Raw genomic sequence first — 27,420 nt, forward strand, 5'->3', positions numbered from 1 at the left:
CCCTGGGAAATGCCAGACCTCACGTAAAGAGACAGGTGTCAAACCAGAATCACGTCCCAGTGCAGTGTACCAGCAGCAGCAAAATGTGGCTCAGCCATTCGCTCGCTCTGGGGCAATGGGCAAGTAATGTTATCCCTCTGTGCTTCAATTGCCCCTGTGTAAAATGCAGCTAAGAGTATTGCCTGACCTCACAAGGAGAGGCGTGACTATGAGCATCAGTCAGTTACTGTCTGTAAAGTGCTATACCAATGCTGAGCATTATCATCTACTCTAGACGGATCTGCAGAAGGACACATTGCTGTACAGTAGGCAAAGTACAGAAATTAACAAATAAAAGATGCACATTTACAGGTTTTAAATATTAAGATGTCCCAGTTCACTTTATACAATACAGCCTGAAAAACAACATCTTTACTCTGTCAGCCTGGCCTTTGTTATATGTTCACGCAAACAAACTGCTCAGGATACTTGAGTTGCAAAACCACTCTAATTTCTTTCACAAGGAGCAGAAGAGTGCCAGCTCTAAATCCAGCAGAGACACTGGGAAGGACCAGGGAGCCCCCAAACACAGCCTTTCTAACAAGATAGCCCGGGGGAGTCTATTTTTGTCAAGGACCAAATTTCTTGATCAAGGTATAGTCAAGGTCTAGACTCCAGAGAAAATAATAAAATATAATAAATAATAAGTAAATAAAAAGATTTTGGGGTCTGTTCAAAAGCATCTGGCAGTCCAGATTTGGCCCACAGTCTGCCTCTTGACTACTTCTGATACAGCCCAACAGATCCCTGAAGCCCAGAGTGGGAACTGGGCTGTTGCATCACATGAATATTAGCTTATGTTATGTTCTGCCTGAAAAAACAAACAAACTAGATGAACTGAAATACAATACGTGCTTTTCAGTATCAGGAGAACGACCATACTGGGTCAGACCAATGGTCCGTCTAGCCCAGCATCCTGGCTTCCGACAGTGGCTGGGGCCAGATGCTTCAGAGGGAGTGAACGGAACAGCGCAATTATTGACTGATCCACCCTGTCATCCAGTTCCAGCTTCTGGCAGGGACACCCGGAGCCAGGGCCATCCCTAGGGGGATGTGGGTCCCAGGACATCCCCCCCGCCACCCCAGGCCCCACCCCCACTCCACCCCTTCCCCCAAGCCCCTGCCCCGCCTCTTCCAGCCCCTGCTCCACCCCTACCCTGCCTCTTTCTGGCTTCCACCCCCTCCCCTGATATTTTCTGTCTTCTTGTCTATCCCTCTGCTAGTGGTTCCTAACTTTGTTCGCTTTTTTGACTGCTGCTGCATATTGAGCGGATTTTTTCAGAGAATTATGCACGATGACTCCAAGATCTTTCTTGAGTGGTAACAGCTAATTTAGACCCTATATGTATAGTTGGGATCATGTTTTCCAATGTGCATTACTTTGCACTTATCAACATTGAATTTCATCTGCCATTTTGTTGCCCAGTCACCCAGTTTAGTGAGATCCCTTTGTATCATGTACTTTGGTGATAGCTGAACTGTACTCATCCCTTTAATGAATATATAGAATATTTCACATACAATTAAAGCTATTTTTGAATGAAAAAATTACTCTCAACCTGATAATTCTGGTAAAAGTCTTTAATGTGTTAATCACCATGTTAATAATGAACAACGATATGTTTTAATTTATCAACATCCTCATTATAGTGGTGTAAGTACCAGGGTCCAAACAAATGCAAACACCCACCTTGAACATGTGCACCTTGCAGCAGTGCCCTCCTGAGGTTATGCACTTCCTTTGTATGGCCGCAAAAGTCTACTTGGGGCACAAAACCCCTTATCTGCCTGCCCATCTGAGTTTTGTAGGTAGAGCTGCTGCAGTGAAAAGCTTCCCTTATAGAAGATGACAACGCAGTAGCTGAACAGTGGCCACAGATACATTCTCTGAACTGGCCTAGGCGCCTCTGTTTATGGCTAGAAATGGGAACAGGCGTTTCTGAATAATATAAGCTGGCTTGAAATGTAAACAATTTGCAGTGGCCATTTAACTATCTAGACTCACCACCTTACTGTGGCATTTACAATGCCACAGAATATACTTCTGCGCTCAAGTAGTTCAGAGTCCGAGGGAAAACCTTTGGACGTATTATCACAAGGGGCTGGGGCACATGTGATCCCAGCTGAATTCAGCTGTGGGAGTCATTTCCAATCTATACCCTGGACACATACAGAAACCTGCTGGAATGCACACGCAGTTTAGGGAGTTTGATCCTACACTAGTCAGGCGTTTGGGGCATACACAGTTTAAAAATGTCTGATCTAAGTTACATTGATACTAGTGTGGAGTAACACCACTGACTTCCACAGAGTTATTGCAGTCACACTAAGATAACAGATCAGAAACTGACCCTCATGAATAGAGTTACGGAGGGCTAGACAGTGCTGGCCTTTGCATGCAGCCGTGAGGGGGGCAGACTCAGGCGTCTCTGTAAAAGGGTGGCTTGCCCATTTAAGGGGTAGAGGTTTGGGACCAACCAACCTTAGTAACTAAGTAGGCATACCTGAGCAGGGATCATGAGAGCAGCAGGAAGCTGCCAAGAAGGGTGTGTGTCTGCAGGAAACAGAATGCAGAGAGTGAGAAAGGTTCCCGCAGGGAAGACCCTGAGACCAGAGGAGTTGCCCCAGGTAAGAAGGGCTGGGAGTAGCTTACTAAAGCAGGGAAGACCATGACACACCAGGGGAGCTTGAAGGCCTGCAGAGAGACATTGTACAGTAACCCAGCTCCAGGAAGGAGGGTTTGGGAGTGGGACGCCCTACGCAAAGGGGAGAGAGATGCTGAACTGGGTTTAGGGCCTGGAAGGACTCAATAGATTGGACCCAAACAGGGGAGTGTTTTAATTACTTTTGGGCTCTGATCTGGAGTTTTTGAGGAGTCCATAAAGGGAAATTAGGCAGGGTGATGCAAAGCAACCTCTGGCCATGAGGAAGCTACACCTTTCCTTCTCACATCACCCACGCCAGGGCCAGCCACAGTTACAGTCCCTGCACTCTCCTGAAAGTAGCTAATGAGAGGCTGTGCAAAGGTGTCCTTGAAATCAGCGACCTCCTGCTTTAACTTGCACCTTCTTCCAGGTCCTTGGGATGTGAACCAGCTTATATAGCACCTCTGAATCCGAGCTGCAGGGTGAACATGTTTCCCATGCAAGGGTATTGGGGCCAGACCAATACTGGGGAAGCCAAAATGAACACGAGTTCATGCCCTATGCAGCTGCTACTAGTTGTGGGGGTGGAATCAGGCCCCATCACAGACTCTAGCTGAGTCTGTAGCTTGTCACCATCTTTTCATTGGGAGAGCCACTGCTGGGATCCTTGAGCACCAACAGCCCCAAGAGTCCAAGCCATTTACCAACCGCCAGCTGGAGCAAGTGTGACCATGACATCTCAGCAAATCTATTCTGATCTGTTCCAGAGCCCACCCAGTGTCTGCATAGTGACAGCCTGCTCTTCTGGAGGGAGTGTGGGAAAACAAGCAACATTTCCATTTTCCACACAGTTTATTCCCAAAGGCTATCTTGATTGCAACCCCGTGAAATTAATCTAGGTCATGTTCATATAGCAGTTACACAAGCCCCTGTCCATGAAGGTACGTTTCACTGTTTTCTGGTTCATCCTGGTGCTCTCACTCATTAGGTCCATTTGGCCTGTTTTTATGAAAAAGTGACATTTTTGATCCCTCACCTGGAACGGAGCAATAATCAAAAGGCCAGGTTCCTAAACAGGAGCTATCCACAAAGGGACCACCCAGTGGCAACTCGGCTGAGTTCGGGGGCTCTGAAGTTTGATTTCTTTCTAAGGATGGTTTAGATACAATAGTGTTGTGGTTCAGTGACTCATCTGATAAATTAACTGCACGGCCACTTCCCATGCTCACAATATTCTGTAACTGTGCTTCCCTTTCTTCCGCATTTACAGACGTCCCCAAATGGTCACGTGCATAACATATCAGAAGAGAACATGGCATGTTATTGCTACTCTCTTGTATCCTTTCATCTGTACAGTCAGAAGTAGTCAGAAGTACAATTTTTTGTCTCCTGTATGGTCCTCCCAGTCTTTCCCTGAGAGCTAGAATCTAAAGACCACAGCAACTTTTTCTCGCCCACGGTATCTTCATCTTTAGCATCACTACAAGGTTCATTAAAGCTGATAATCCAAGGGCTGTCACTGCTGTTTTGTGTGAGTCCTCTCCTGAACTCAGACCAAAGGCAAAGCCTGTGGTAACATCTGAGTCAATGCTATAGAAAGTTTGACAAGTCTATCTCCAGGTCAGATTCACAGACAATGATAGCTGGAAGTGTTTCTTTGAGGTTGTTGTTTAAAAGGTTGATAAAGGGTTTATAAGGCGACTCAGAAATAGCCTCACTGTTATTGTCACAGTGTGTATTATTGTGTTTAAGAGCAATATCAAAAGGCTGGTAACTAGATGGAATAGAAACAGAGGGGCTGGAAATTGCAGCTGCTTTTTCTGGAACATTTTGACATGTTATTTGCTTGTGTATTTCTTTCTCTGGCAGGAAAAATGAAACTTTGTCATGAGCATGGGAGGAAAACCACGTAAAGTCTATGTCCTCTGAACAGGTGGTTTGAAAAGCAGTCTCGGTGCAGTCACCCTTGTGGTCAGTGTAACAACTTTGATCTCCGTGGGGTCGATGGGCTTGTTCTTCTCTGCAGGGAAGTATTTGATTCTCTGGAAACTCTACTAAGGACAGTGAAGAGCTTGGGTTTTCCAAACACTGTCTCAGGCTATTGCTAACCGTGGTCTGAGACAGGAGGCTGCTGAAGCTCTGATATGCTGGGCTACAAAATGCTGTAGACTGAGACACGAGGCTGTCAAAGCTCTTATATGCTGTGCTACAAGACTCCGTGGACTGAGACATGAGGCTGTCGAAGCTCTTATATGCTGTGCTACAAGACTCAGTGGACTGAGACATTAGGCTGTCGAAGCTCTGATATGCTGGACTATTTATTCCGTCTTTGATTATCTCAGAGGAAGGAGCATTTGGTGATTTTTTAATCAAGACCAACAAGTCATTCTGAGTTTCAGAACTGCAAAGAAAGTGGCTTTGATGCAACATGTCTGGAGGATTCTTTGCCTTGGGAGAAGCAGGGTCTGTGTTAGAACTTTGATAACCAGATTCAAAAGATTCTTCTGATCGCACTGACTTTGTGCTAGCTGTACAGTTGTAGTCATCCTGAGAGGCTGTAGTGGAAAAGGAGCAAGCGTGTGAAGTATCACATGACTGTTGATCCTGGACTACATTTTCTTTTGGTGTTTGCTGTGATGAATTTTCTGATTCACAGTTCTCAAAGATTTTATGCTCTTCTATGATGAAGTCTGGAACTTCAGTGTCATGAATACTGGTTCCACATTCTAGTAGCTTAATAAACATCTCTGCAAGTGCATCATTGTGTTGGGTGTGTTCGATAAAGCTATTAGCACTGCTCTCACAAGGTGGGCACAAGACGATCTGACCCAGGTTGTCCTCATGGCTCTCAGTTTCAGTGTTTGTTGAATACTCACAGACTTCAAGAGAATCTTCAACCAAAGTGATCTCTGGAATTAGCACAGCCTCATACTCTTCTGGGAACCACTCTCCACATTTATTCAGGCAACTGTCGGGTTTCTCACCACTTTTGACGTTATCTTTCCCCTTCAAGGTTTGGCCTTGAGCATATTTTGCAAGACAGTTCTTACAGCTTCTGTTTTTGGGGATCAAAAGGAAGGCACAATTAATGTTAACTTGATAGCAAAATATTTTATGCTGTAAACCAGAGAAATGTTCTTTATTTTACTTACAGTTGGTGTCCCATGTGAGTCTGTTTCACATCACGGAAAGGTGCCTTAATTTCATCAGTGGACAGCATTTTTCTCCAGACTGAAATCTAACAGAGGCATAAAACAGATTTAGGATATTGTAGCGAAGTGAGACTCACTGGGGCGGCGCCTCCTGCTGGTTATCCTGGGAATTAGCTCGATTCCAGCCTGGAGCGCCCTCTGCAGGCCAGTGGCTCACCTGCCTCGGGCCCCATGTCCTGCCCAGACCCCGGTGCCCTTTACCTCAGGGTTCTGCCCCTGCAGTACCCCCACTCTGGGTCTCCCCTCCCAGGGGAACCCCCAACCCTCTACACCCACCTTGCCTCAGTGGCTACTGCCAGTCGTCATCGAGCCCCCGCTCACTGGGGCAGATGACAGTCTGTAATGGCCACTCATCATTGGCAAGGGGGTCGGACCAGCTGCCTCTGCCTAACCCTGAGCTGCTGCCTCTGCAACCCCTGTACCTGTTTTGGCCTTTTAGCAAGTCCTGCAGCCTGGGGATTTATCAGGCTGGAGCTCCCCAGTTCCTCCTGCCTTTCCCCAGCCCTGCTCCGTTCCCTGTACCCTGAGCTCCCAGGCAGCCAGCGCCGTATTATTGCCTAGGCCAACAAGGCCTAGGCCTAGGGCGGCAAATTTTCAGGGGCGGAAGCTCCCCTCCGCGCCCCACCCCCCTGCTCCAGCTCACTTCCACCTCCTCTGCAAGCGCGCCACGGCGTCCTGTTTCTCTCCCCTCCCAGCGCTTGCGCCGTGAAACAGCTGTTTCGTGGGGCAGGGAGGGAGGGGGGAGGAGGGAGAACGCCACACGCTGGGGGAAGAGGTGGGGCCGGGGGATGGGGATTTGGGAAAGGGATCCAATAGGGGAAGGGAGGGGGTGGAGTTGGGACGGGGACTTTGGGGAGGGGTTGGAATGAGGGCGGGAAAAGGGCGGAGTCGGGGCGGGGCCAGGGCGGCAATTATTTCCCGGCCTATGGGCGGCAAAATTATTAATCCGCCACTGCAGGCAGCCCGGCCCTTCTCCCTCCAAGACTGGAGAGAGAGACTGACTCAGCCCCTGGCTCACAGCCCTTTTATAGGGCTAGCTGTGACCTAATTGGGGAAGCAGCCACAGCTGCAGCCACACCCAATCAGCCCACCCTTGTCAGGCGTGGGGTAACTGCCCCACTGAATTAAACTTGATATTGTCTGCATCACAGTCAGCATCAGAACATATTACCGCTTTCGTTTTTTAAACAAATGGGAAATATGTTTTTTCGTAAAATCTTTAAATCACATACCTGAGCTGCCTTGACATTCTTTACAACCAGATGGCTCTTGGCTGGATTTGGGATTTGATCCCACCATTCTCTCTTAACTCTGCAACGCAAGAATGGTTGCTTACTCTTAGCTGTCTTTGGCCTCAATTCCCCAGTTTCACCACCCCTGCTCTCTCTCCTCAACCAGTCTGTATGCTCCAGCAACTGGAAGCGCTTATTCTGTGTATGTCCAGGAGTGACGATGCTTTTCAGCAACGCTAGTGTCAACATTTGTGCGTATGTTAATGATTAACTGGCCTGAGCACCATCACGTGATCAGAATATTATTTGAGATTGTGAGAAAACAGGAAAATCTATTAATGTGACCCAAGTTCAGCAAATTACTCCTCAAAAATAAAATACTGCAATAAGATATAACCAGCACTATTGAGATACTTGCAGAGCTGGGGGCCCAAAGATGACAGACACTGCTCTGACAAGGGGAATACTTTATAAGGATGAGGAGATTGGCTCTATTAACGTTTTAACATTATATTAGCTGCATTTGCCGTCTTCAAAATATATGGGCCAAATTCTGAGGATTTTACTCAGGCCCATTGAAATCAATGAGAATTTAGCCTGAGCAAGGACTGAGTAAGGACCTCAGATGCAGCCCTTAAAAAATGTGTATTAGCCTTTGAACAGTGGGTCTCATGGCACTTTACAAACACTCATTAATTAAACCTCAGTAGGCACCTGTGTAGTCCTGGTACTATTATACAGATGATTTAGTGGAGAAAAGTGCTGTAACCTAATCTCTTAATGTGCCTGGTTCAGAGAAATGATATGAAGGTTAATTAATTAATGTTTGTAAAGAGGTTGCTTGTAGATCTTCAGATAAAAGGTCCTTCATGATTACAAAGTATTAGGTTACTATACTACTGTACGTGCCATTACGCTAAATGAAACCGAATATTTGGCAAACTGTAAACCCTTGTGCAGTATGATACATACATGGCAAAGCAGAAGTAACAGATTAAAATCAGAGCTGGGATCAACATGCAGGATATGAGAACAATCTTCTGCAGACTATCTTCTAAAGTTACTCCATAATCTATATATTCAGAAATAAAAGCACAGTCAATAAGCTTAGTCATGTCAGTGATCTTCTGTACACCTTGAAATAATGCCACTTAGAGGGTTTAAAGTAAAGCCCATATATGTATCAAAATGTGCATGGGGACCTACAGTTATGGTATGTGAGGCATTCTAGAACATAAGAACATAACAATGCCCATACTGGGTCAGACCAATGGTCCATCTAGCCAGTAACCTATCTTCTGACAGTGGCCCATGACAGGTGCCCCAGAGGGAATGAACAGAACAGGTAATCATCAAGTGATCATCCCCTGTCGCCCATTCCACAGAGGCTAGGGACACTTCAGAGCATGGTTTTGCATCCCTGCCCATCCTGGCTAGTAGCCACTGATGGACCTAAAGAATGGTGGGAGCAATGGAGTTGATTACTGTATGGTGGTTGTGCTTTTGGTAATATGCTTTTTGTTTTCTTTGGAGTCTTTGGGCATTGGTCTACAATAAGTAAAAGTCTGAGGATGATGATGATGATTGTATTAGCAGCCCTGGGACTCACTGGCTACATCTCTCTAATTGATACAGAAAGGCAGAAGAAATAGTGGGACGTACACCATATGCTTTAGAATCCTGTAAGATTCTTCCACTGAGTTGCATCTGTTACTGATACTTACCACTGTGAAATTCAACTGCTTTGCTCCAGTCACTCCAGTTGGTGGAATAGCTGCCTGTATAATTACGCCGTACGCTTATAAGGTAGTCATACCCTCGCTTCAACTGCGTTGCAAGAATTTCAAAGTGTGTCGTTTGGTAGGAAAGCTGTTTTACAAACTTCTGAATAAAAAGGGAAGTGTAACACTTAGATTTCTGTATGGAATCTGTGTTTAGTTTCCTGGACAGTGTTAGGTGTGACATTCAGTTCATATAAATGTGTGATTTACTGATTTCACTGCTGTAACCATCTAATTGATACCTGCTAACAAACCAAAGGCTTAAGGTACATTTGAAGAGAAATAAACTCCTTTGCTGTATAATTTAAGGTGGATTAAATCCATTTTTAGCACACAATTTAAAAAAATATCAGGAATAATCTAAATAAACACAGAACCTGGCTAACTTATCGGAGAATCAGCCTATGACAGTTGAACTTCAATATATTAAGTTTGTTATTAAAGACTTGAGTTTAACGAAATATGAATTCAGTGGCATCCAGGGCTCACACTGGGGCAGTATGACACCTCTCCAAAGCTGCGATACTGCGCTACAGAATCTCACCTTTCATTTAAAACAGAGAGTACGGGCTGGTCTGCATGGGACATTAGCGCATGGCAAACCAGAGTGTGAATTTCCACATCACTAGTCTGCCGTGCACTAATGTCTTGTGTGTTAACTGTTACAGCGCACAAACAGTTCTATAGTGTGCTTTGTCATACAGGAGGGGAAGCCACGCCTGAGGAGCCCAGCAGAGCCTATAGGGAGGTTCAAGCCCCACCAAGGGGACCTAAGCCCAGTGGAGCTCTGAGAGCAAGAACAATCATATTCTGAATCTCAGCACAATCTACTGTGAGAGGAGTCTCAATTTGATGACTCGCATGGGGAGAGCTTATTCTGTGGGCGAAGGTCAGAAGATTACCACCATTCCACTCCTGGTGATGTCCCTGAAGCAATGTTTCCTGTGGCCATAGTGCTTGCTGTCCCTTATGCATGAATGATGGGGGAAATGGCACCCAGCAGTCTCATCACCATTATTAACCACCTGATTGAAAGCTCCTCAGGATTTTCTGAAGGACTTTTCATACTATGGATACCAGCTCTAGAAAGGGAAGAAAAACGCAGTTCCCTACCTCTTCTGGATTCTGCTTGTTCCAGTATTTGACTTCATAGTTTACTGCCTCTCCATAGAGCATGTCCTCTGTGCTGTAGCTCTCGATCCACCTCAAGACGTACAAGTTATCATTTTCACTCTTCTCAATGGTAAGATTTTTTGGGGGCCTTGGTTTAACTGTAAGGGAGAAACACTGACTCAGAGGAATGGACAGAAGAGGGCTATTCAGTCACAGACAATGCTGTAGTTACAGATGTGGGCAGTGCATTCAGCCTTGTTTCCCTGTGCTCCGGCACAGGGATGTAAAAGCCAAAAACAGAATATTCCTTATTGAAATGGGATTTTTGAGTCAGTGGAATTATTTGTAGGTCTCAAATACATGTTATCAGTGGCCTGCTCCCAACATGGAGAAAATGCATAGAGTTGCTTCCTAGCTTGTGTTCTGGGGATGGGGATTTGCTTGTGGCATCTTCTTGGCCAACCTCTCTCTGATGCCTGTCCTCTGGGGATGGGGTCCCAAGGTGCAGATTCATACTCATCCTGCTAGTGACCAACAAGGACATTAAAGAAGGGCCCAGATCACTGCTGCAGGTTAATCACTACACAGGTTTCTTGAAATATTTCTCCTAATATCTGAGGTGAGACAGATTTATCCATACAAACTATTTTAATACCAGGAAAGTATGTGGGCACATGTGTGTGTAATAGGTATATCTATGCTGACTGTACCCTGTGACATGAGAGAGAGAGTGACTATTTTACCAAAGGCTGTTGCAATCTACCAAGAATTAGTTCTAGAAACCCTGTTCAGCCCATTCAGACACTCAAGTTGGTGAGTCAACTGCCATGAGATGTTTTGGGGGCCAAGAATCCTGGCTACAGACCTTTGTCCTCTCTCAGAAATAGGCAATGACATCTCACTCCTTATCCCTGAATTCTGTTGCCACACGAAGAACACACTGCAGGTGCGTTGCTCTTAGAGGATAAGAAGGTGCTGACTGTGTGATGCTGGTGAAGTAGTTGGCTGGGGATGTGGAATGGGATATATCAATGATAAATCTGTAACAAGCTATATCTCACCAATCTGTGCCAGTATTACAGTGCCATTCCATAGCACTGTCCCATTGGCCTGTAGTGCTAAATGATATGCGAGGCCTGTCGAGAAATAGTCGGGCAGAATTATGCAAATGCAGTTGGAAATGGAATTCATGCTGCTGCCTTTTTCATTCTCAGGGATGCATGCGTTATATCTGAAAAATATCAAAATTGATGTAATGTTTACATAGGATTAAGCACTCAGTTCATTTAAACTAAGCTTCCATTCAGTGTCATCAGAGAAGGCTCCCAGTGTGTAAGCTGAATCTACGATGCACAAACTTAGTTCCCAGAAAGCATTTGGTACAAAAGTCTCAGCTATCTGTGTGTTCCCCAGTGAAAAACTCAATGGGGAAAGCTATGGCCCAATCTGTAAAGGAGAAATTGACACAGTGAGGACCCGTTCCTCACATGGCTGCATCCGAGAGAGCATATTGGTGATGGAAAGCCTTTACGTCTGGGAAAGGAAGAGGGGTCAGCTAACCTCTTCAAAGTGATGCCACTTGCATGTCTCTGGGGAAAAACTATGATCAGCTGGGGAGAGCAGGCTGGAACTGGCTTCTGTTGTAGGTGTGCCAGCAGGCCTCTGCACAATAGGGCCAGGAATAAGGACTTGGCCCTATGTTCTTGTGCTATACGCAGGAGAGCCACTGGGCTCCAGGGGAGAGGGTGGGGGAGGGGAGGGCAATCCTTTCCCCCAGGCTGAAGACAGGGAATACCCCTTCTAGGTCACGCAGCTACTGCTGTATACTCCCCACATGGAGTTTCATGTCCAGTGAAGGTAGCTGCAGATCCATTGGCCCTGACACTTCCCCAGTTCACACCTAACGATCCCCTCTGCACCGGGAGTGCAAGGAGGCCTGTAGAGTTGTGCTCTACCAAACAAAGGGGGTGAGGACCCCGAGCATTGTGCCCTTCCCCATGCAGCAGGACTACATTGATTCTGCTGTGCTTCAAACCCCTCGCAATGGTCATAGAGAGGCGGGGCAAGGCTGTTAATAATTGCAGCATATTTAACATTTTAACAATGAACCCAGAAAGTGGCATTAAACACTTACACTGTCGAGAAATATTCCTTCCTGTAATAGAGTTGGAATTCCTTGGAGCATTTTGTTTGTGCAGCCACTCCCCAGTGACAAGTCAGCTCCCTGGCATAGTCAGTGAAACAGTCAAACATCTGTATGCTCCCTGTTGCCATAACTAAGGAAAAACCAACACAACACTGAGCAGTGACAGCAATAGGAAACAAAATCAGCCAGAACAGGGTCTGGTGCTTAGAAGTATAAAATTATTCTTTTGAAACAGAACTATTAAAGGTTTCAGAGTGGTAGCCGTGTTAGTCTGTGTCAGCAAAAACAACGAGGAGTACTTGTGGCACCTTAGAACTAACAATTTATTTGGGCATAAGCTTTCGTGGGCTAGAACCCACTTCATCAGATGCATGGAGTGGAAAATACAGTAGAAGAGGTATAAATACACAGCATATGAAAAGATGGGAGTCGCCTTACCAAGTGGTGGGTCAGTGCTAACAGCCAATTCAATTAAGGTGAACTATTAAAATCTCTTAAAAGGAGCGTGAAAGCTCAATTGTTTGACTTGTTCAGATTAAATGGGAAGAGAAACTAAATTTGGCCCACTACAGAGCACACCTCGAAATTCTATTGGACAAAACGAAAAGGCTGTACAATTGGAATTTGGGTCAAAGACCCCAAAACAGCTCCCAGCTCACCTACTCTCCAGCCACGAAACGTTATCATTGGGAAATTAGTTTATCACAAGTTCTGTGTAAAGGTTATTAAAGATTAATCAGAGAATAACAGAATCATAGATATTAGTGACAGAAAAGATTAATTAGGTCACAGTGCACTCTCCTAGGAATCAGAATAAGGTTCCTGCCCATAGGGCTTTTTCTAGTGTTTTGTCGAATCTAGCTGCAAACATCCCAAGCAAGCAGGCTTCCCTCATTCCCTGCAACAGGCTTCTCCATAGCCTAATCAAGTTCCCCGTTTAAAAGAAGTTTTCTCCTGATATTTCATTACCTTATTCCTAGTTATGCCCATTATTTATTTATTAATTATTATTATTAATGTGTATTGTAATAGGGCCTATAGGCCCCAGTCAAGATCAGGACCATGTTGTGCTGGGTGTTGCACAAACACAGTGGGTATGTCTACACTGCAATTAAACACTCGTAACTGGACTGTGTCAGTTGATTTGGGCTCAGGCCAAGCGACTGTTTAATTGTGGTGCAGATGTTCAACCTTGGGCAGGAACCTGGGCTCTTGGACCCTCCCCACTCACGGGGTCCCAAAGCCCAGGTTCTAGCCTGGGCCTGAACATCAACACCACAAAGGATTAAACAGTTCTTTAGCCTGAGTCATGGGAACCTGAGTTAGCTGGAATGGGTCAGCCACAGATTTTTAATTGCAGTGTAGAGATACCCAGCAAGACCTGCTCCCTACTCCAAAGAACTGACAATCTACTTTGAAACATGATACCATATGTGACTGTACTGAACAGCAGAAGGAAAGGGGGTGGGAGGGCATGTGTGATAATAAACTCATGTAGTTATAAAGGCTAACAACATGCCTTGAAGTTCTGAAACATGTGAACTTTAACAAAAAAAAAAACAACAGTGTCAGTAAATACCACCCACTTTTCCTGTCCTAGATAATTCCTCTCCCTCTATGGTGCTTGACCCTTTGGGTATTTGTAGATGTTTGTCACATCCCCCCAGTCCTTTCTTATACGAGTTATGCAGATCTAACTCTTCCAGTCCTTCTTTTCACGTCAGTCTCCTCCACATCCCTGGTTATTTTTTGTTGCTGCTGTCAGAACTCTGCCAAACTTGTCAACATCTTTCTTTCCAGTAATGAGGTTCCCAGGACAGAGCCTGCTGGCAGTATTCCAGCTGAAGTTACACAAGGGTTGGATAGAGAAAGGATTCCTCCTCTGCTCCAGGACATGATGATTCTGCATATGCAGCCCAAGACTCTATTGGTCCTTTTCTTGCTATCATATCACACTGCAAACTGAAAATTAATTTGTGGGGAAGTCCTACCCCTTAGGGTTCTTTCAGCCACTCCTGCTTCCCAGGTTCCTCTCTCCCATTCAGCGTCTGGGCTTGGATTATTTTGCCAATATGTCAGCTTGCGTTTTCTCCAAGATGAGTTTCACTTACTTCTTGCCCATGTTTCTAATCTCCCTAGGTTCCTTTGTATTATTTCTCAGGTGTGATGGGTATTTCCACCTACTCCTTATAAAGTGTAATCTGAAAATTTCATGAACATTCAGTTCACTCCTTCTTCAAGAGCATTAATTAAGTTGTTAAATAAGACTGGATCTAACACTGATCCCTGTGGTACTTCACTAGAAACTTGAGCCAACTAAATACTTTGCTGCTTATCACTGTCATTTGTTTATGGTCTGTCATCCTCATTAAAATCCATATATATTATATCTGTTACTTTCACTTTCTCTTCTAAATGCCCAGCCCTTCTAGTCTTAATCACCTAGCAGTCCTTATTCACTTGAGTAATTCCATTTACTTTAGAAATCATCATAGAATCATAGAAGATTAGGGTTGGAAGAGACCTCAGGAGGTCATCTAGTCCAATCCTCTGCTCAAAACAGGACCAACCCCAACTAAATCATCCCAGCCAGGGCTTTGTCAAGCCAGGCTTTAAAAATCTCTAAGGATGGAGATTCCACCACCTCCCTAGGTCACCCATTCCAGTGCTTCATCACTGGGACTCACTTACTTGACTAGTACTACTAGCATGTGTATGAATTGAAGCTTCAGGAACCAATTTTTTTACCTCTATAAAATAAATAATTTAGTATGTTTGGTATGATTTACTCTTTATAAACCGCAACACTTCCAGCTGCTCATGGTTCCATCATCATCTAAATATCTAGACTGTTTTGCTTGTGTTTTATTTTAATGAGGATAAACATTAATCTTATAGGTAAATAATTGCCAGGTTCTTTCTTCTTTCCTTTTCTGAACATCAGTACCACATTTGCTTCCCTCGTCTTCTGGTATCTCCCCACCGTCCATGTTTTTTTCAAAAACAATTATCAGTGGTTTAGTCAATTAAGGATAAATTTCCTTCAGTACCCTACAATGCATATTGCTAATCTGTATAGGTTTACAATTTCAAAGTACTCTTTAACTACTCTTTATCCATTGTGATTTTTACAAGGCCTTTCTTACTTTTTATTATTCAAACTTTTACTTATTTTTCCTCTTAAAGGCAGATTTTAAAAGAAGAGTTCAGTATACCAGCCATTTTTGAATCAGCATTAATTTCACTCCCTCCTAATTTTTAATGGACTTACTTTCTCCCTTGAGATGTAAAAAGCTCTCTCTAGTCTCCTAAACTACTTTGACTAGCAGCATTCATTCATTTGGCCTTTTACTTCCCTTATCTTTTCCCTACAACTTTTAACCTACTCTGTATTTCTTTTACCGTCTCTCTTTTTCCTTTCCAGCACAGTTTTTTAAATCTCAGATCTTTGAGAATTTCCTTTTGAAACCACATACAATACAAAGTTTACTTTCAATTTGTATAGTTGAAAAAGGGAACTGAGATACTGAACTTCTTTTTTTATCTTCAACAAGAAAAATACAACAAAGAAGCTTGAAACATGCAATTCATAAGGAAGGAACAAACCTGTAAAACCAAACATTGACAAAAAGCGGGTAAGAAAATTTTGGAAAATCTAAGCATATTCAAATCAGATGACTTAGCCGATATACACCTGTGGGGCTTGATTCTTCTCCAATTTAATTCTATTGCAAAATTCCCACTGATATCACTGGAGGTAGAACTGGTACTGTGGGTAGTCAGGAAATTAGCTAATGCAATTTTTGTACCACAGACAGCTTTGGTTTTTTTTTTAAACCATGGACAACTGGGATGCTAACAAAATACTGCACCAAAGTAAAATGTAGGACTGATTCTCAAGAGGTTAAAGGAGGGATCCTGGCAATCATCATCCTATAAATCTACCTTCTATCCCCAAGGAAATATTGGAAAAGCTATTAAGAAAAAAGTCCCCAAACATCTAGGGCCTAATGCTCCTCCTGTTAGATAAACTGCACTTCAGTGGTCTCCAGAGGATAACCAAAGAGCAATGAGCAGCACCGGCGGTTTATAAAGATTAAATCTTACCAGAAAAACTTGATTACTTTAAAAAGGACAGAATTAGTGGGTCATGAGAGGACCCACTGGGAGTTTAATACTCTGTCCCTCCAGAGCAGATAACCACTGGATAGCCTTGGGCCAGCAGGGGACAGTGCTGCAGAGAATGCAGACTATAGTAATGTGAGTACTATAAACAAAGCAGATAGATTAGATTAGAAAGCCAGTTGCAATAACAGGGGAACAGAAAGACAGTCTCTCCAAACATCAGTTTCAGCTCTTTATCAATTCCTGAGTGTTTTTCTTTGCACGTTGAAAATATTAGTGGAAAAATATACAAGAACTGAGACTATATTCTAACATATAAATATTGTTGATATTTGCAATCAGACATATTATTATGGCTACTGAATTATGGTAAAAATGTTGCTTGCTAATTGATCTATTCACTTTAACGTGTTGTTGATAGATTACTTTTAAACGAATTACGTTACAGCATTAGCAAACTCACTGTGATATGTTGCACATGAAAAGAAAAGGGTCCATAAGGCAAGCACTGCAGCCTTCAGGCTGTCAGCCATCATTAGCACTTGTCAGTTTCTGTAGGAGAAGCTGTGCTGAGATTCTGCCAATAGAAAACATTAAAAGCTTAGATTAGTATACAAACTAGTCAAAGGACACAGTACTTTCTACCCTTCACCCTTCATATTGCCCCCAGTGCCAGATGTTAGCACATTCAGTGTATTCCGAATTCCCTGAAGCTTTGCCATGGAGTAAAGGGAACAATTAAGGCGGATAAGGATATTACAAAAGAGTTAAATGAGTTCTTTGCAAAAGTCTTCACCCCAGAGACTGTTGGAGAGAGATCTACACCAGACCTACTCTTCTCAGGTACTAAAGATGAGGAACTGCCAGAAACTGATGTCCCCAAAGAGGATGTACTGGAACAAACTGAAACATTTAAGCGCAACAAGTCACCAAGACCAGATGGTTCAACCCAGAGTCCTGAAGGAATTTAAGATTGAAGCAGCTGACTTGCTAACAAAAACATGCAATTTCTCATTAAAATTGGCTACTATCTCAGCAAACTAGAGGCTAGCAAATACCATACCATCCTTTAACATAAGGCGCTGGGAAGATCCTGGGAATTACAGACCACTGAGCCTTACTTCAGTTCCAGGAAAATTTGTTAAAACAGTAATATGGAGTTATAAAGCTATATGATGTGCTATAATAGGGGCAAACTAACACAACTTCTAAAAAGAAAAATTGTTCCTCTTTAATATACTAGAATTCTTTGGGTGTATCAAGCACATAGTGGATAAAATAGATCCAAATGACATTTGGACTTTCAAAAATCCGTTGACAATGTCACTTAAAAAAGCTATTAAAAAAACTAAGTGGCCATGTAGTGAAAATACTGTCTTGGATTAGAAATGGCTAAGGTCTTGTCTTCACTAGAAAAGTATAGTTAACACAACTTTGAAGAGTGGTGTTAACTAATACAGTGTTGACCATGACTTTGCAGGCAATGTAGACAGAGACAAGTCTTGTTCAACAGTATGTCAGCTGGTTACAAGCAAACGCTAGTCCCTTCCTCTGCTGCATATGGCCCTGTCTACTGTCCGAGACATTGCCTTTTATCGAATGTTGGGAAGAGTTGCTCGCTGAGTTGCTCCTACATTGGTTGTAAATGATTGGAACACAGAAGACAGTGTCTTGGGTTTTGTATGTGTGTAAATATCTACACACATACAAAAACCCAGTTAGTGAAATGGAGTGAAAGGACCTGAATTGCTAAATACATTTCAAAGGACTTCTCCTGTAATGAAGCTTCACTCCACTATCAGGCAGGTTCCACTGTGCTATTCTCCTCCTTACCCCAAGCTATTTTAGCTGTTGAGCTATTCAAAATGGTCACAAAATTTTTTAAATGGCGTCTTGTTTTCCACTCTCCTCATCTGAAAAAAACCCAGTGAAAGCATTGGAAAATTTTAACCTTAAAGGTTAAGGTTTCACAAAGTTTTGAGTGACTGAAAATAAGGAGTTAAGATGGAAACTGTTAAGCAAACTTAACTAAGCAGTCACTGCTGATTCCACTATAAAGTGGAATGCATTTCTATTTATCTCATACACACTACTTGAGAACTGACTTATCAGCATTTGCGAACAGACAAAAAATGACTGACCAAAGAGTAAGAAATATTCCCAAAAGGACACAGCTGCCTTTGGATTTGAACAGAATTTTTTGCATCTGAAAAATAAGAACAAATTTTCCAAATACAAATTATTCCTCCTCTGTCTGGATTTCTCAAGAGAGGAAATGGTTGATTTCCAGTCAACTTCTGCGTAATGGTGTCTCATGACTAGTGTTCCAAGAAACTCTTAAAAGATTTGGCAAAGAATTCCACATCGCATAAGCATATACAAAACAACAGAGCCCAAAGCAAAAAAGATCTCCCCACAAAAAAGATTTTTATATTTTGGTGAAATGGATGCAATGTATTGCTCGAAACAGCAAGAAGTACTTTTTTCTTTCTAATAAAAGCAGTAGATTATTAAATGAAGCTCAGGAATTAGGAAGACTGTCAAAGTCTCAAAAGTTGTTCCATATGTATGCCCTAAAGTTTTTCATAATAATAAATAATAAAATAAAATTAACACTTACAGTGTATATCTACAAAATGCTTTACATAACCTATCTTCACAACACTCTGATGAACACAAGTATTATTATTCCGATTTTATAGTTGATGGAAATAAGGCATAAAGAGGTTAAGGGACTTGCCCAAGACCACAGATGAAATTAGTGTCAGAGCTAAGAGTAGAACATGGAATTTCCTGATCCTGGGTTCTATGCTTAGACCATTCTTCTCTCTTAAAAAAAAAAAATGTGATGGCATTCAGTTGACTTAATATAAGGCAAATAATCAATAATGTCCAGCCCTGATTTTTAAATAAATTACATGTGTAAATGTATTAATTTACATGTGCACTTAGCATGACTGTTACACATACTGGATAATTGCACACACACGACTAATTATGGTAATTTCTACCCAAGATTGCCCAATTTACATATGTGGTAATTGTGCATGTAAATGGGTACCTAACTTGTTTAAAAATTGGGCCTTTTAATTTTAAAGAACAATTTGTGTCACTCTTTAGAACTGACGTGTCTGCTATAGTCAGAGCCTAAGATCAATTTAACAGTACAGAATGGTAGAGTAAAACCTCATTATATCATTAATGAACTGGATGAATAAAGAGCTTAAGACTCATAAGAACACAAGGACATAAGAACCAGCTCATGTTGTATCCAAATCTGAAAATAAAGAAGCCAGGAAATAGATTTTATTGCATTGCTGTATTATTATTGCTATTTACTATTACGTTTTGTTAAGTACCAACACAAAATGGGAGAACCAGAAAAGGAACACAATTCATAATGGGCTTTATTTTATTTATTTTTTTGCTTATTTCTTGATGTGGGATAGTGATTACACAGTGCAGACATAGGCTAGAGTCTGCAGGCCTCCTGGAAGAGGTAGGTTTTGGAAAGAATTTGAGTTATGAGAGGAAGAGCCAGGGATGTCATTTCTGGAACAAGGTGGTGTAGAAGGTCTAAAGGTGAGAGTGAAAGAAGATGAGACTAGTGACACTGGGAGAATGAAGGGATGAGTGTGTGTGTTGGGGGCCACTTGAAGAATGAAAAGGGTGAATTAATTCTCTGTATTTTATTATTTCTATTATTTCCAGGGTTATTAATGTACATGACAACTCAAATTATTGCAACCCAAAGCTCTCATACTTGCAATATATAAAATAAACATAAAATGTTCCCTTAAACTCTTTTCCCCTAGTTTTGTCATCCCACTAATCCCCCTTTGTGTTATTGTTTTCTCCACTTGCACAAGGTTAGTTGCAGTATCAAGGCCTTAGATTGTAGGGTCACAAGGCAATGGCCATGTCTTATTTTATATCTGTTGCGCACATCCATGGTGATATATAAACAACAATAGTTCCCTCCTCATTTTAAGTTTGGCCACTGCGTAAAGAAGGCCTTTTACTTCAGAACAAGACATTATTTGTGTATGCTGTTTGTAAATGAATCATTCCTTCTGACTTCTTCAGTACCAGTCTCCTTGTCCATCTGCCACCACTTTGGCTGTTCACAACACATGACATTTTACATGTCCTAACTGCCAGTGTCCTAGTGCTTGATTACATAAAATGAAGTGTGTCCCCAGCAGATGACAAGACTCATTGAGACAAAGCTCTCTAAATAAATAGGGGGAAAAAAAGCTTTTAATCAAAAAAGGGCAGACAGTTTCTCTCCAGTAAAACCTGAACAGGTAATTTTTGTTGTTGTTGTTTTTCTTAAGATATAATCAGATTTGTGCATTCCAAGATGAGCGTTCATGAAGGGGAAGAGGAAAAGGCAAAGGGTGTCATGACATGTCATCTGGATCTATGACCCACCCACTAACCTTGTCTGCAGGGAACAAGGTATTTTCTCAGATAACCTTGGTCTGGAAGAAACTGCAAGTGTCTAGCAGTTGTCTTTACTTTTCACCAATTATGTTATTGGTCTTTACTTTTTACCAACTATAAGAACTATAAAATCATTTCAGGCCTATAGCTATTGAGTTCTAATGGGTGACAGCTGTCAGGGACATATAGTAACAGCAGATGTCATAAATTATACCTATAGATAGGGCCCAGTATAATCTAGGGCACAATTGGACAAAATCTGCAGCAAAAAATCCAAAATTCTGTATCTCCATGACATATCTTTCATTTCTATTCTTCCCACACTCACACGCATACATGACTATGGCTCAAAGTTGAACATTCTCATTATGCAGCATAAATATTGATTTCTGTGGTATCTTGGAAAAATGCTGTGACATTGGTAGACCAGGTACCATCTCTTGCCAATGCTGTAGGCATCAGCTAAGCACTGACAAATCCAGAGCTGTAAACCAGCCCAGCCCAGCTGCATGTTAGTATTGTTCAAGACAGGTGTTAACTTGCAAGGACGTGTTTAGTTTTTAGACTCTATAAAATGCTTGTAAGTTGCTGCATGCATCAATCTTACTTGTGATATCTGTATCCCATGCTATAATATGTAAGTTTTGCTTTATAACGGTAAAAATGTCTGCTCCGAACTTGTAAGCACAGACAGGCGGCATAGGTGCTGGAACTAGGGGTGCTGCCCCCGGCTTGAAGTGGTTTCCATCATATACAGGGTTTACAGTTTGGTTCATTGGCTCCCAGCACCCCTGGCAAGAGGAATGCCTACCTCACCTACCAAGGAGGACTATTAGAACAAAGTGGGCCATTGTGAAACAAAATGATTAAGGCTACGAGTTGGTCACGGATTCTGTGATTTTACGTGACCTCTATGTCTTCAGCCTCTGGCAGCAGGGCTCCAGCTATCAGCCCCGGGTGGCAGGGCTCGATCTTCCATGATTTATTGTTTATTGCCTGTATCCTGCCTGTGACTTTTATTAAAAATACCTATGACAAAATCTTAGCTTTAATCATGACACAAAGACTTTGCTAATTGCCCCTACACAGGTTACGTGCAGAAGGGCTTGTCCCATCAGTTTTAATTTTTGGAAGAGAGAAATAAAGATAGCTGACATTAAATTTTTCCATCTCTTTGCTGTTTGGACTCTCACAGGGACGGAGCTAGGAAACAAAAGCAGATATCCCCCTAAAAAGCATTCAGTGCTGACATTACTACATCTCTGTCACCTTTTGGAACCACAAACTGTAACTCCTATGTGTATATCTGTTGCCTGCTTTAACCCCAGGGTGCCACCTGGAACTGGGGTATCACTGAGCCCTCTGACCCATCAGCCTGGGCTCCCTCTCACACTATGCTACTGTGATGAACTGCAGACACGCTCCCGGTCTTGCACTTCCACCAGCATACACACAATTCGGGACACACCCAGCTGCAGTTACATGTAGGCTCTCTGACTAGCCACTGCATGAACCAACACTAGACAAGTTAAAGCTGAGGTAACTCTCAGCTCCCCAGGCACGCACCCCCCCGGAGCATAAACCCAAAATTATACTGTCTTGCGCTGCACAGGGAACTGTACAGAGTAAGCTCATAGAGTCCGCCTCCCCCCAATGTGGAGAGGAAATGCAACAGCCTCTCTGAGCTAAGATTCTCACACACTTCACTCCAAATTCACTGGTTTACATTAAAACATAAAATAAATTTATTAACTACAAAAGATATATTTTAAGTTATTATAAGTGATAGCAAACAGATCAAAGCAGATTACCTATCAAATAAACAAAAAATGCAAACTAAGCTTAATATTCTAGATAGATTGGGTATGAATAGCAGAGTCTCACCCTAACTGAGGGTACAGGCAGACTTGTAGATTCTTAAGGCACAAGCTGCATTAGCTTTACAGCTGGGGTTTCTCAGGTCTTCATACATAGGCTAGAAATCACTTTAGACTGGGTCCAGCACTTCCCCCACTTCAGTCTTTGTTCCTCAGGTATTTCCAGGAGTCTTGTGTGGGGAGTGAAGAACAACAGATCAGGTCACTCCCTGCCTTATATAGCTTTAGCATATGGTGGGAACCCTTTGTTTCAAAACTTAGTTCCCAGACCGGTTTGTGGAAAAATACTGACATCCCAAGATGGACCCAGGTCACATGTCCTTGTAGAATCATAGCAGCCATTACGTACAGGCTGTCTGGAGTGTTCTCAGGACGGCTCACCAGGTGGGAGATAAGCTTCTCCTAAGGCCTATTGTTTTCCCTAATGGCTCATTGCCCTGAATAGAATCATAGAACTGGAAGGGACCTTGAGAGGTCATCTAGTCCAGTCCCCTGCACTCGTGGCAGGACTAAGTATTATCTAGACCATTCCTGACAGGTGTTTGTCTAACCTGCTCTTAAAAATCTCCAATGATGGAGATTCCACAACCTCCCTAGGCAATTTATTCCAATGCTTAGCCACCCTGACATTTAGGAAGTTTTTCCTAATGTCAAACCTCCTTGCTGCAATTTAAGCCCATAGCTTCTTGTCCTAGTCTCAGAGGTTAAGAACAACAATTTTTCTTCCTCCTCTTTGTAACAGCCTTTTACATACTTGAAAACTGTTATGTCCCCTCTCAGTCTTCTCTTTTCCAGACCAAACAAACTCAATTTTTTCAATCTTCCCGCATAAGTCATGTTTTCTAGACTTTTAATAATTTTTGTCACTCTTCTCTGGACTCTCTCCAATTTGTCCACATCCTTCCTGAAATCTGGCGCCCAGAACTGGACAGAACTGGCCCAGAATAGGCCCTTCCCAACCAGCTATCTAGACTAAAAACATCTTGTCTAGTGGACATTACCCATGTGTAACTACAATTGAAGTACAGATACATAGTCAAGATTTATAACTTCAGATACAAAAATGATACATGCATATAAATAGGTTAATCATATTCAGCAAAACATAACTTTTCCAGTGACACTTTACACAACCCATCTTACATAAAATACACCATAATTATGCTATAATCATATCATAATAATACTGCTATGACAAATATGGGGTGCAGTGTCACAACTCTTTAATTTCTTTTTCCTGGTTAATAAATCCTTAGTTTGTTTACTATGGGATTAGCTACAAGCACTGTCTTTGGTGTGAGATCTGAGGCACAGATTGACCTGGGGTAAATGACCAGTCTCCAGGATGGAAGCAACCTGAATATTTTGTTATTTTTGGAGTAAAGCAACCATTTATCACAGAGTTAAGCTTGCCTTGGTAGCAAGATAGACGGGAGTGCCCAAGGGGACTTTGTGACTCCCTGGTAAGACTGTTACAGTGCTTCAGGAGTTCATATTTGTTACTGGGTTGATGAAATCTCATTATAGACCATACCACCAGGTCCCTGCCCTGCTTTTTGACCATCTACCCTGAGGTTGACACTCACCGTCGTGAACCACTGCAGACAGCGTGACAAATGCTACATACCATTTCTGCACAATCTGAGTCCAAAGGTCCCTGACTGAAATAACTAGGACAATTCACTCCTCTCAGAGCTATTGCTGCTGGCTCTTTGCAGACTTAGACAGCCACCCATTCACACTTTTGATGTTTCCTTCACAGTCATAAGGACTAGAAATGTAATTCTTTAAAAAAATGAAATCCGAGATTCTGGAAACAATTCTTCAGCAAGGGGTGAATTCTACAGCAAATTCTATGATTGCTGAATACTCAGGGCCCTGGGTAGAGTGGTCTCACATAGGGGAACTTGCAGGAGGTATCTGTGAGGAGGTTTTCATGGTGACATATCTTCTTGAATTTTCAGTTTTGATATGGAATAGAAAAGATTTCAACAGGCTTCTCTGGGTTAAATAACAATAAGAAAGAAAAATGGGTTTCTGCCAACAGCAAAGTTTGTACTGACATGTTGTCTAGCCTCAAAACTTCCTTTTTAAATAGTTTAATTTTGACAGGAGTTGGAGATAAAGCTGAATTTCATTAACATCTGCGAGAAGTTTTCAGTATTTAGACTACATGAAGCTTCCTTAGTCAGTCATCTAAAACTGCTCTTCTACATTTACACCACCTTTCATATTCTGATATATCTCCTGTTCTCAGATGTGATCAGTATTGCTATATAAGCCCTAGGAAAGATAAGGGAACGTTCAGTAAAAGTAACTGGAATTCTATTAATTCTTTCCTGTGGTACTTGTATCCAATTCTAACAAGCGAGTAACTCTAATGAAACCTTTTTCAAACAATTCCAGCTACAGCATATTGATCGAAGTGCTGATAAGAAAGACAAATATTATGACTCCTCCAGTTACCAGTAGAGGAAAGTTGGGCATTCAATATGTAGGAGAAAAATTGAATAGCTTTCTATACTTTCAGCGAAGATAAATGTAAATACAAGTCAAGCCAGTAAAACATACAGTTCACAACACAACTCTTCTTAGCAAGTAATCAGATAAAGGTAAAAATTTTCTTCAGCTAAATATAAGACAGAGAGAGGTGGGGGTGGAAGCTCTTTGGTATAACTTGCCTGAACCAATCTTCATTTTCAGGGCTGGAGAGTGAATTTTGTTATCAGGTAACTTTGTCCCAAGCCAGTGAGTGGGAAGCACTGTTCTACTCCGTTCTTCATTTTCATAGCAGGCACTGTACGAACTTGTTTCTTTCAATGGGTAAAAATTATTGCACATTTCCTTATTACATGCACTCTCCTAAGCAGAGTGGAATTTGCATTCCCAGCCCACTCATTTACCTTTGGCAAACAAACGTCTTCTTCTTTTACATGGTACAGTCCTACTCAACAGAGTTCCCAGCAATGACACCACAGAGCAGGCAGAAGGAAATAATTTGTGACTCAATGGAAACACCCACAGAGCAGGCAGCTTCCTTCTTTTATTCTCCTCCCCACGTGGGGCTCAGTTCTCACCAATGCTAGCATTCCCTCTTTCCTTCCCCTTCACGAGCATGGCCCTAGACAAGTTAGATACGTTTTGTGATTTTAAAAAGCAGCTCACAGACCTGTGGCATTTCATTTACAATCAGTGCCCTGGAAACTACTCAAAATGGTGAGCAGAAGCCATGTGACACCCTTACCTCTGTAGATGTCAGACAGCTAAAACCTCATGCAACACTTTTGAGATTTTCAGTGTACAAGTTGGATATTTAGCTTTACTCAGCACTCTTCACACCAGGTTTTGCAATTTCTGTTTATTCTTGCAGAATTCACTTATTCTTATATTAAACAAATCCTGCATCTTGGCAGGGGGTTAGACTAGATGATCCTTGCGGTCCCTGCTAACCCTATGGTTTTATGACTCTATAAATCAGATACAGCACCTCCCATTGTAAGCCGGTGTGTTCAGTGGTCTATAACGTTCTCAGATAAGCCTTTTGGGGCTGAACTTTCTGATGCATATTCTCTGCCCTGAGATATTACTTATTAGAAAGTCTGAAGAAAATATGTGTTTGGCTGTAGACAGTTACAATACAGCATTAGCTCCCCAAAGTCCATTGACATAAACTACACTCTAACAATGGGCTTTTCTGCAATGCAAAGTTAACTTATGTTACACCCGGATATTGCCCCAATTCAAGTCCAATCTACACACAGACCCCTTACCTTGAGCGTGGTGGTGCTTTTAACTCAAGTAGGCTGGCCAGTCAGGAGTTACGGACTAAGGGTGAAGTGCTGCTAAAACTCGAGCTGCTAATGTGAGCACTTTGCAGTGTAGATGGAGGCCATAGTCACTCAAGTGCCAAACAGTGGGCAGCATGGTTCAGTGCATGATCTGATCCTGTGTTCCTTGAAAGGGGCTGGGAGAATCAACTGACACCCCAAGAGAAAAGGTTTGTAACTTTTACTCTCAAGGTAACAGACTCTAATTCCCTAGGACCAATAGTGAGGGATGAATTTCAGCCAAGGGCCTTCACCCAATGTTCAGAGCTAGGAACTGTAAGCAAAAATACTCCAACTGATCTTGATAGCTGGGATGGCTCATAGCAACCATGACTGTGATGGCCTGCAGTAATGCCCAGAATGGCCCACAGCAGCATAATGATGGCCTGAGGCGCCCACAGCAGCATAGCCACAATAGCACACAGCACCCGCAATGGCCTGCAGCAGTGAGGCAAGTGCCAGACCACAGCACCTAGAAATGAAAAGCCTGGTGAGATCATGCAGTCCATCTCCCTGCCCAGCTGCCAGGCCATGGGCAGCAGGGAACCGCAGGAGGGCGTGGGGCATGGAGGTGAAGGTGTGAGAGATACCCAAGGGCTGTAGCGGAGAGGCTACTGCGCCAGGGGGCTGGTAGCTGTAGGAATGCTCAAGGGGACGGGCAGTGCCAGGAACTGAGGGGGAGGCAGGAGAACACTGGGCAGGGAGGATGCTGGGTGGGGCTGGCAGTGCTGCTGGGGGGGGGGGGGGGATTCTTGGAGGTGGGAGGGGCAGTGCAGGGCAGGTTAGTGGTGAGGGAGAGGGATGTGGAGAGTGGCGAAGGGGGAGAGGTTGTTGGAGGTCGTCAGGAGGAGGGGCAATGCAGACCAGGATAGTGGTGGGGGGATTGTTAGAGGGGGAGGGTGGCATTGGGGGGTTGTTGCGGGTGGTGGGGGGAGGGGCAGCACGGGATGGGGTAAATTGTTAGAAGGGGAGGGGGA

The 27,420-nt window shown here is 42.9% G+C and overlaps 1 protein-coding gene across 6 annotated transcripts in view; it reads right to left on the reverse strand.

Annotated features, from left to right (window-relative positions):
- Positions 1–1,602: 1,602 nt before the first annotated feature.
- Positions 1,603–27,420, reverse strand: part of IL4R (interleukin 4 receptor) — a 45,500-nt gene continuing 19,682 nt past the window's right edge. The window contains exons 1-11 of one of the 6 annotated variants that reach the window (XM_034783650.1): positions 25,520–25,645; positions 25,298–25,429; positions 16,757–16,870; positions 12,157–12,298; positions 11,084–11,253; positions 10,023–10,180; positions 8,853–9,012; positions 8,101–8,200; positions 7,129–7,207; positions 5,837–5,922; positions 1,603–5,739 (exon numbers count right to left, since the gene is read on the reverse strand). In XM_034783650.1, coding sequence (XP_034639541.1) covers positions 4,275–5,739; positions 5,837–5,922; positions 7,129–7,207; positions 8,101–8,200; positions 8,853–9,012; positions 10,023–10,180; positions 11,084–11,253; positions 12,157–12,298; positions 16,757–16,829 — 2,433 coding nt within the window. In that variant the 5' untranslated portion in view covers positions 16,830–16,870; positions 25,298–25,429; positions 25,520–25,645 and the 3' untranslated portion in view covers positions 1,603–4,274. Of the gene's footprint in view, positions 5,740–5,836; positions 5,923–7,128; positions 7,208–8,100; positions 8,201–8,852; positions 9,013–10,022; positions 10,181–11,083; positions 11,254–12,156; positions 12,299–16,756; positions 16,871–22,623; positions 22,799–25,297; positions 25,648–26,386; positions 27,125–27,420 lie in introns of those variants that run through there. The other 5 variants (XM_034783651.1, XM_034783649.1, XM_034783648.1 and 2 more) reach the window with 5 other exon arrangements.

The sequence above is a fragment of the Trachemys scripta genome, chromosome 10 (assembly GCF_013100865.1).
Source record: "Trachemys scripta elegans isolate TJP31775 chromosome 10, CAS_Tse_1.0, whole genome shotgun sequence".
NCBI lineage: Eukaryota > Metazoa > Chordata > Testudines > Emydidae > Trachemys > Trachemys scripta.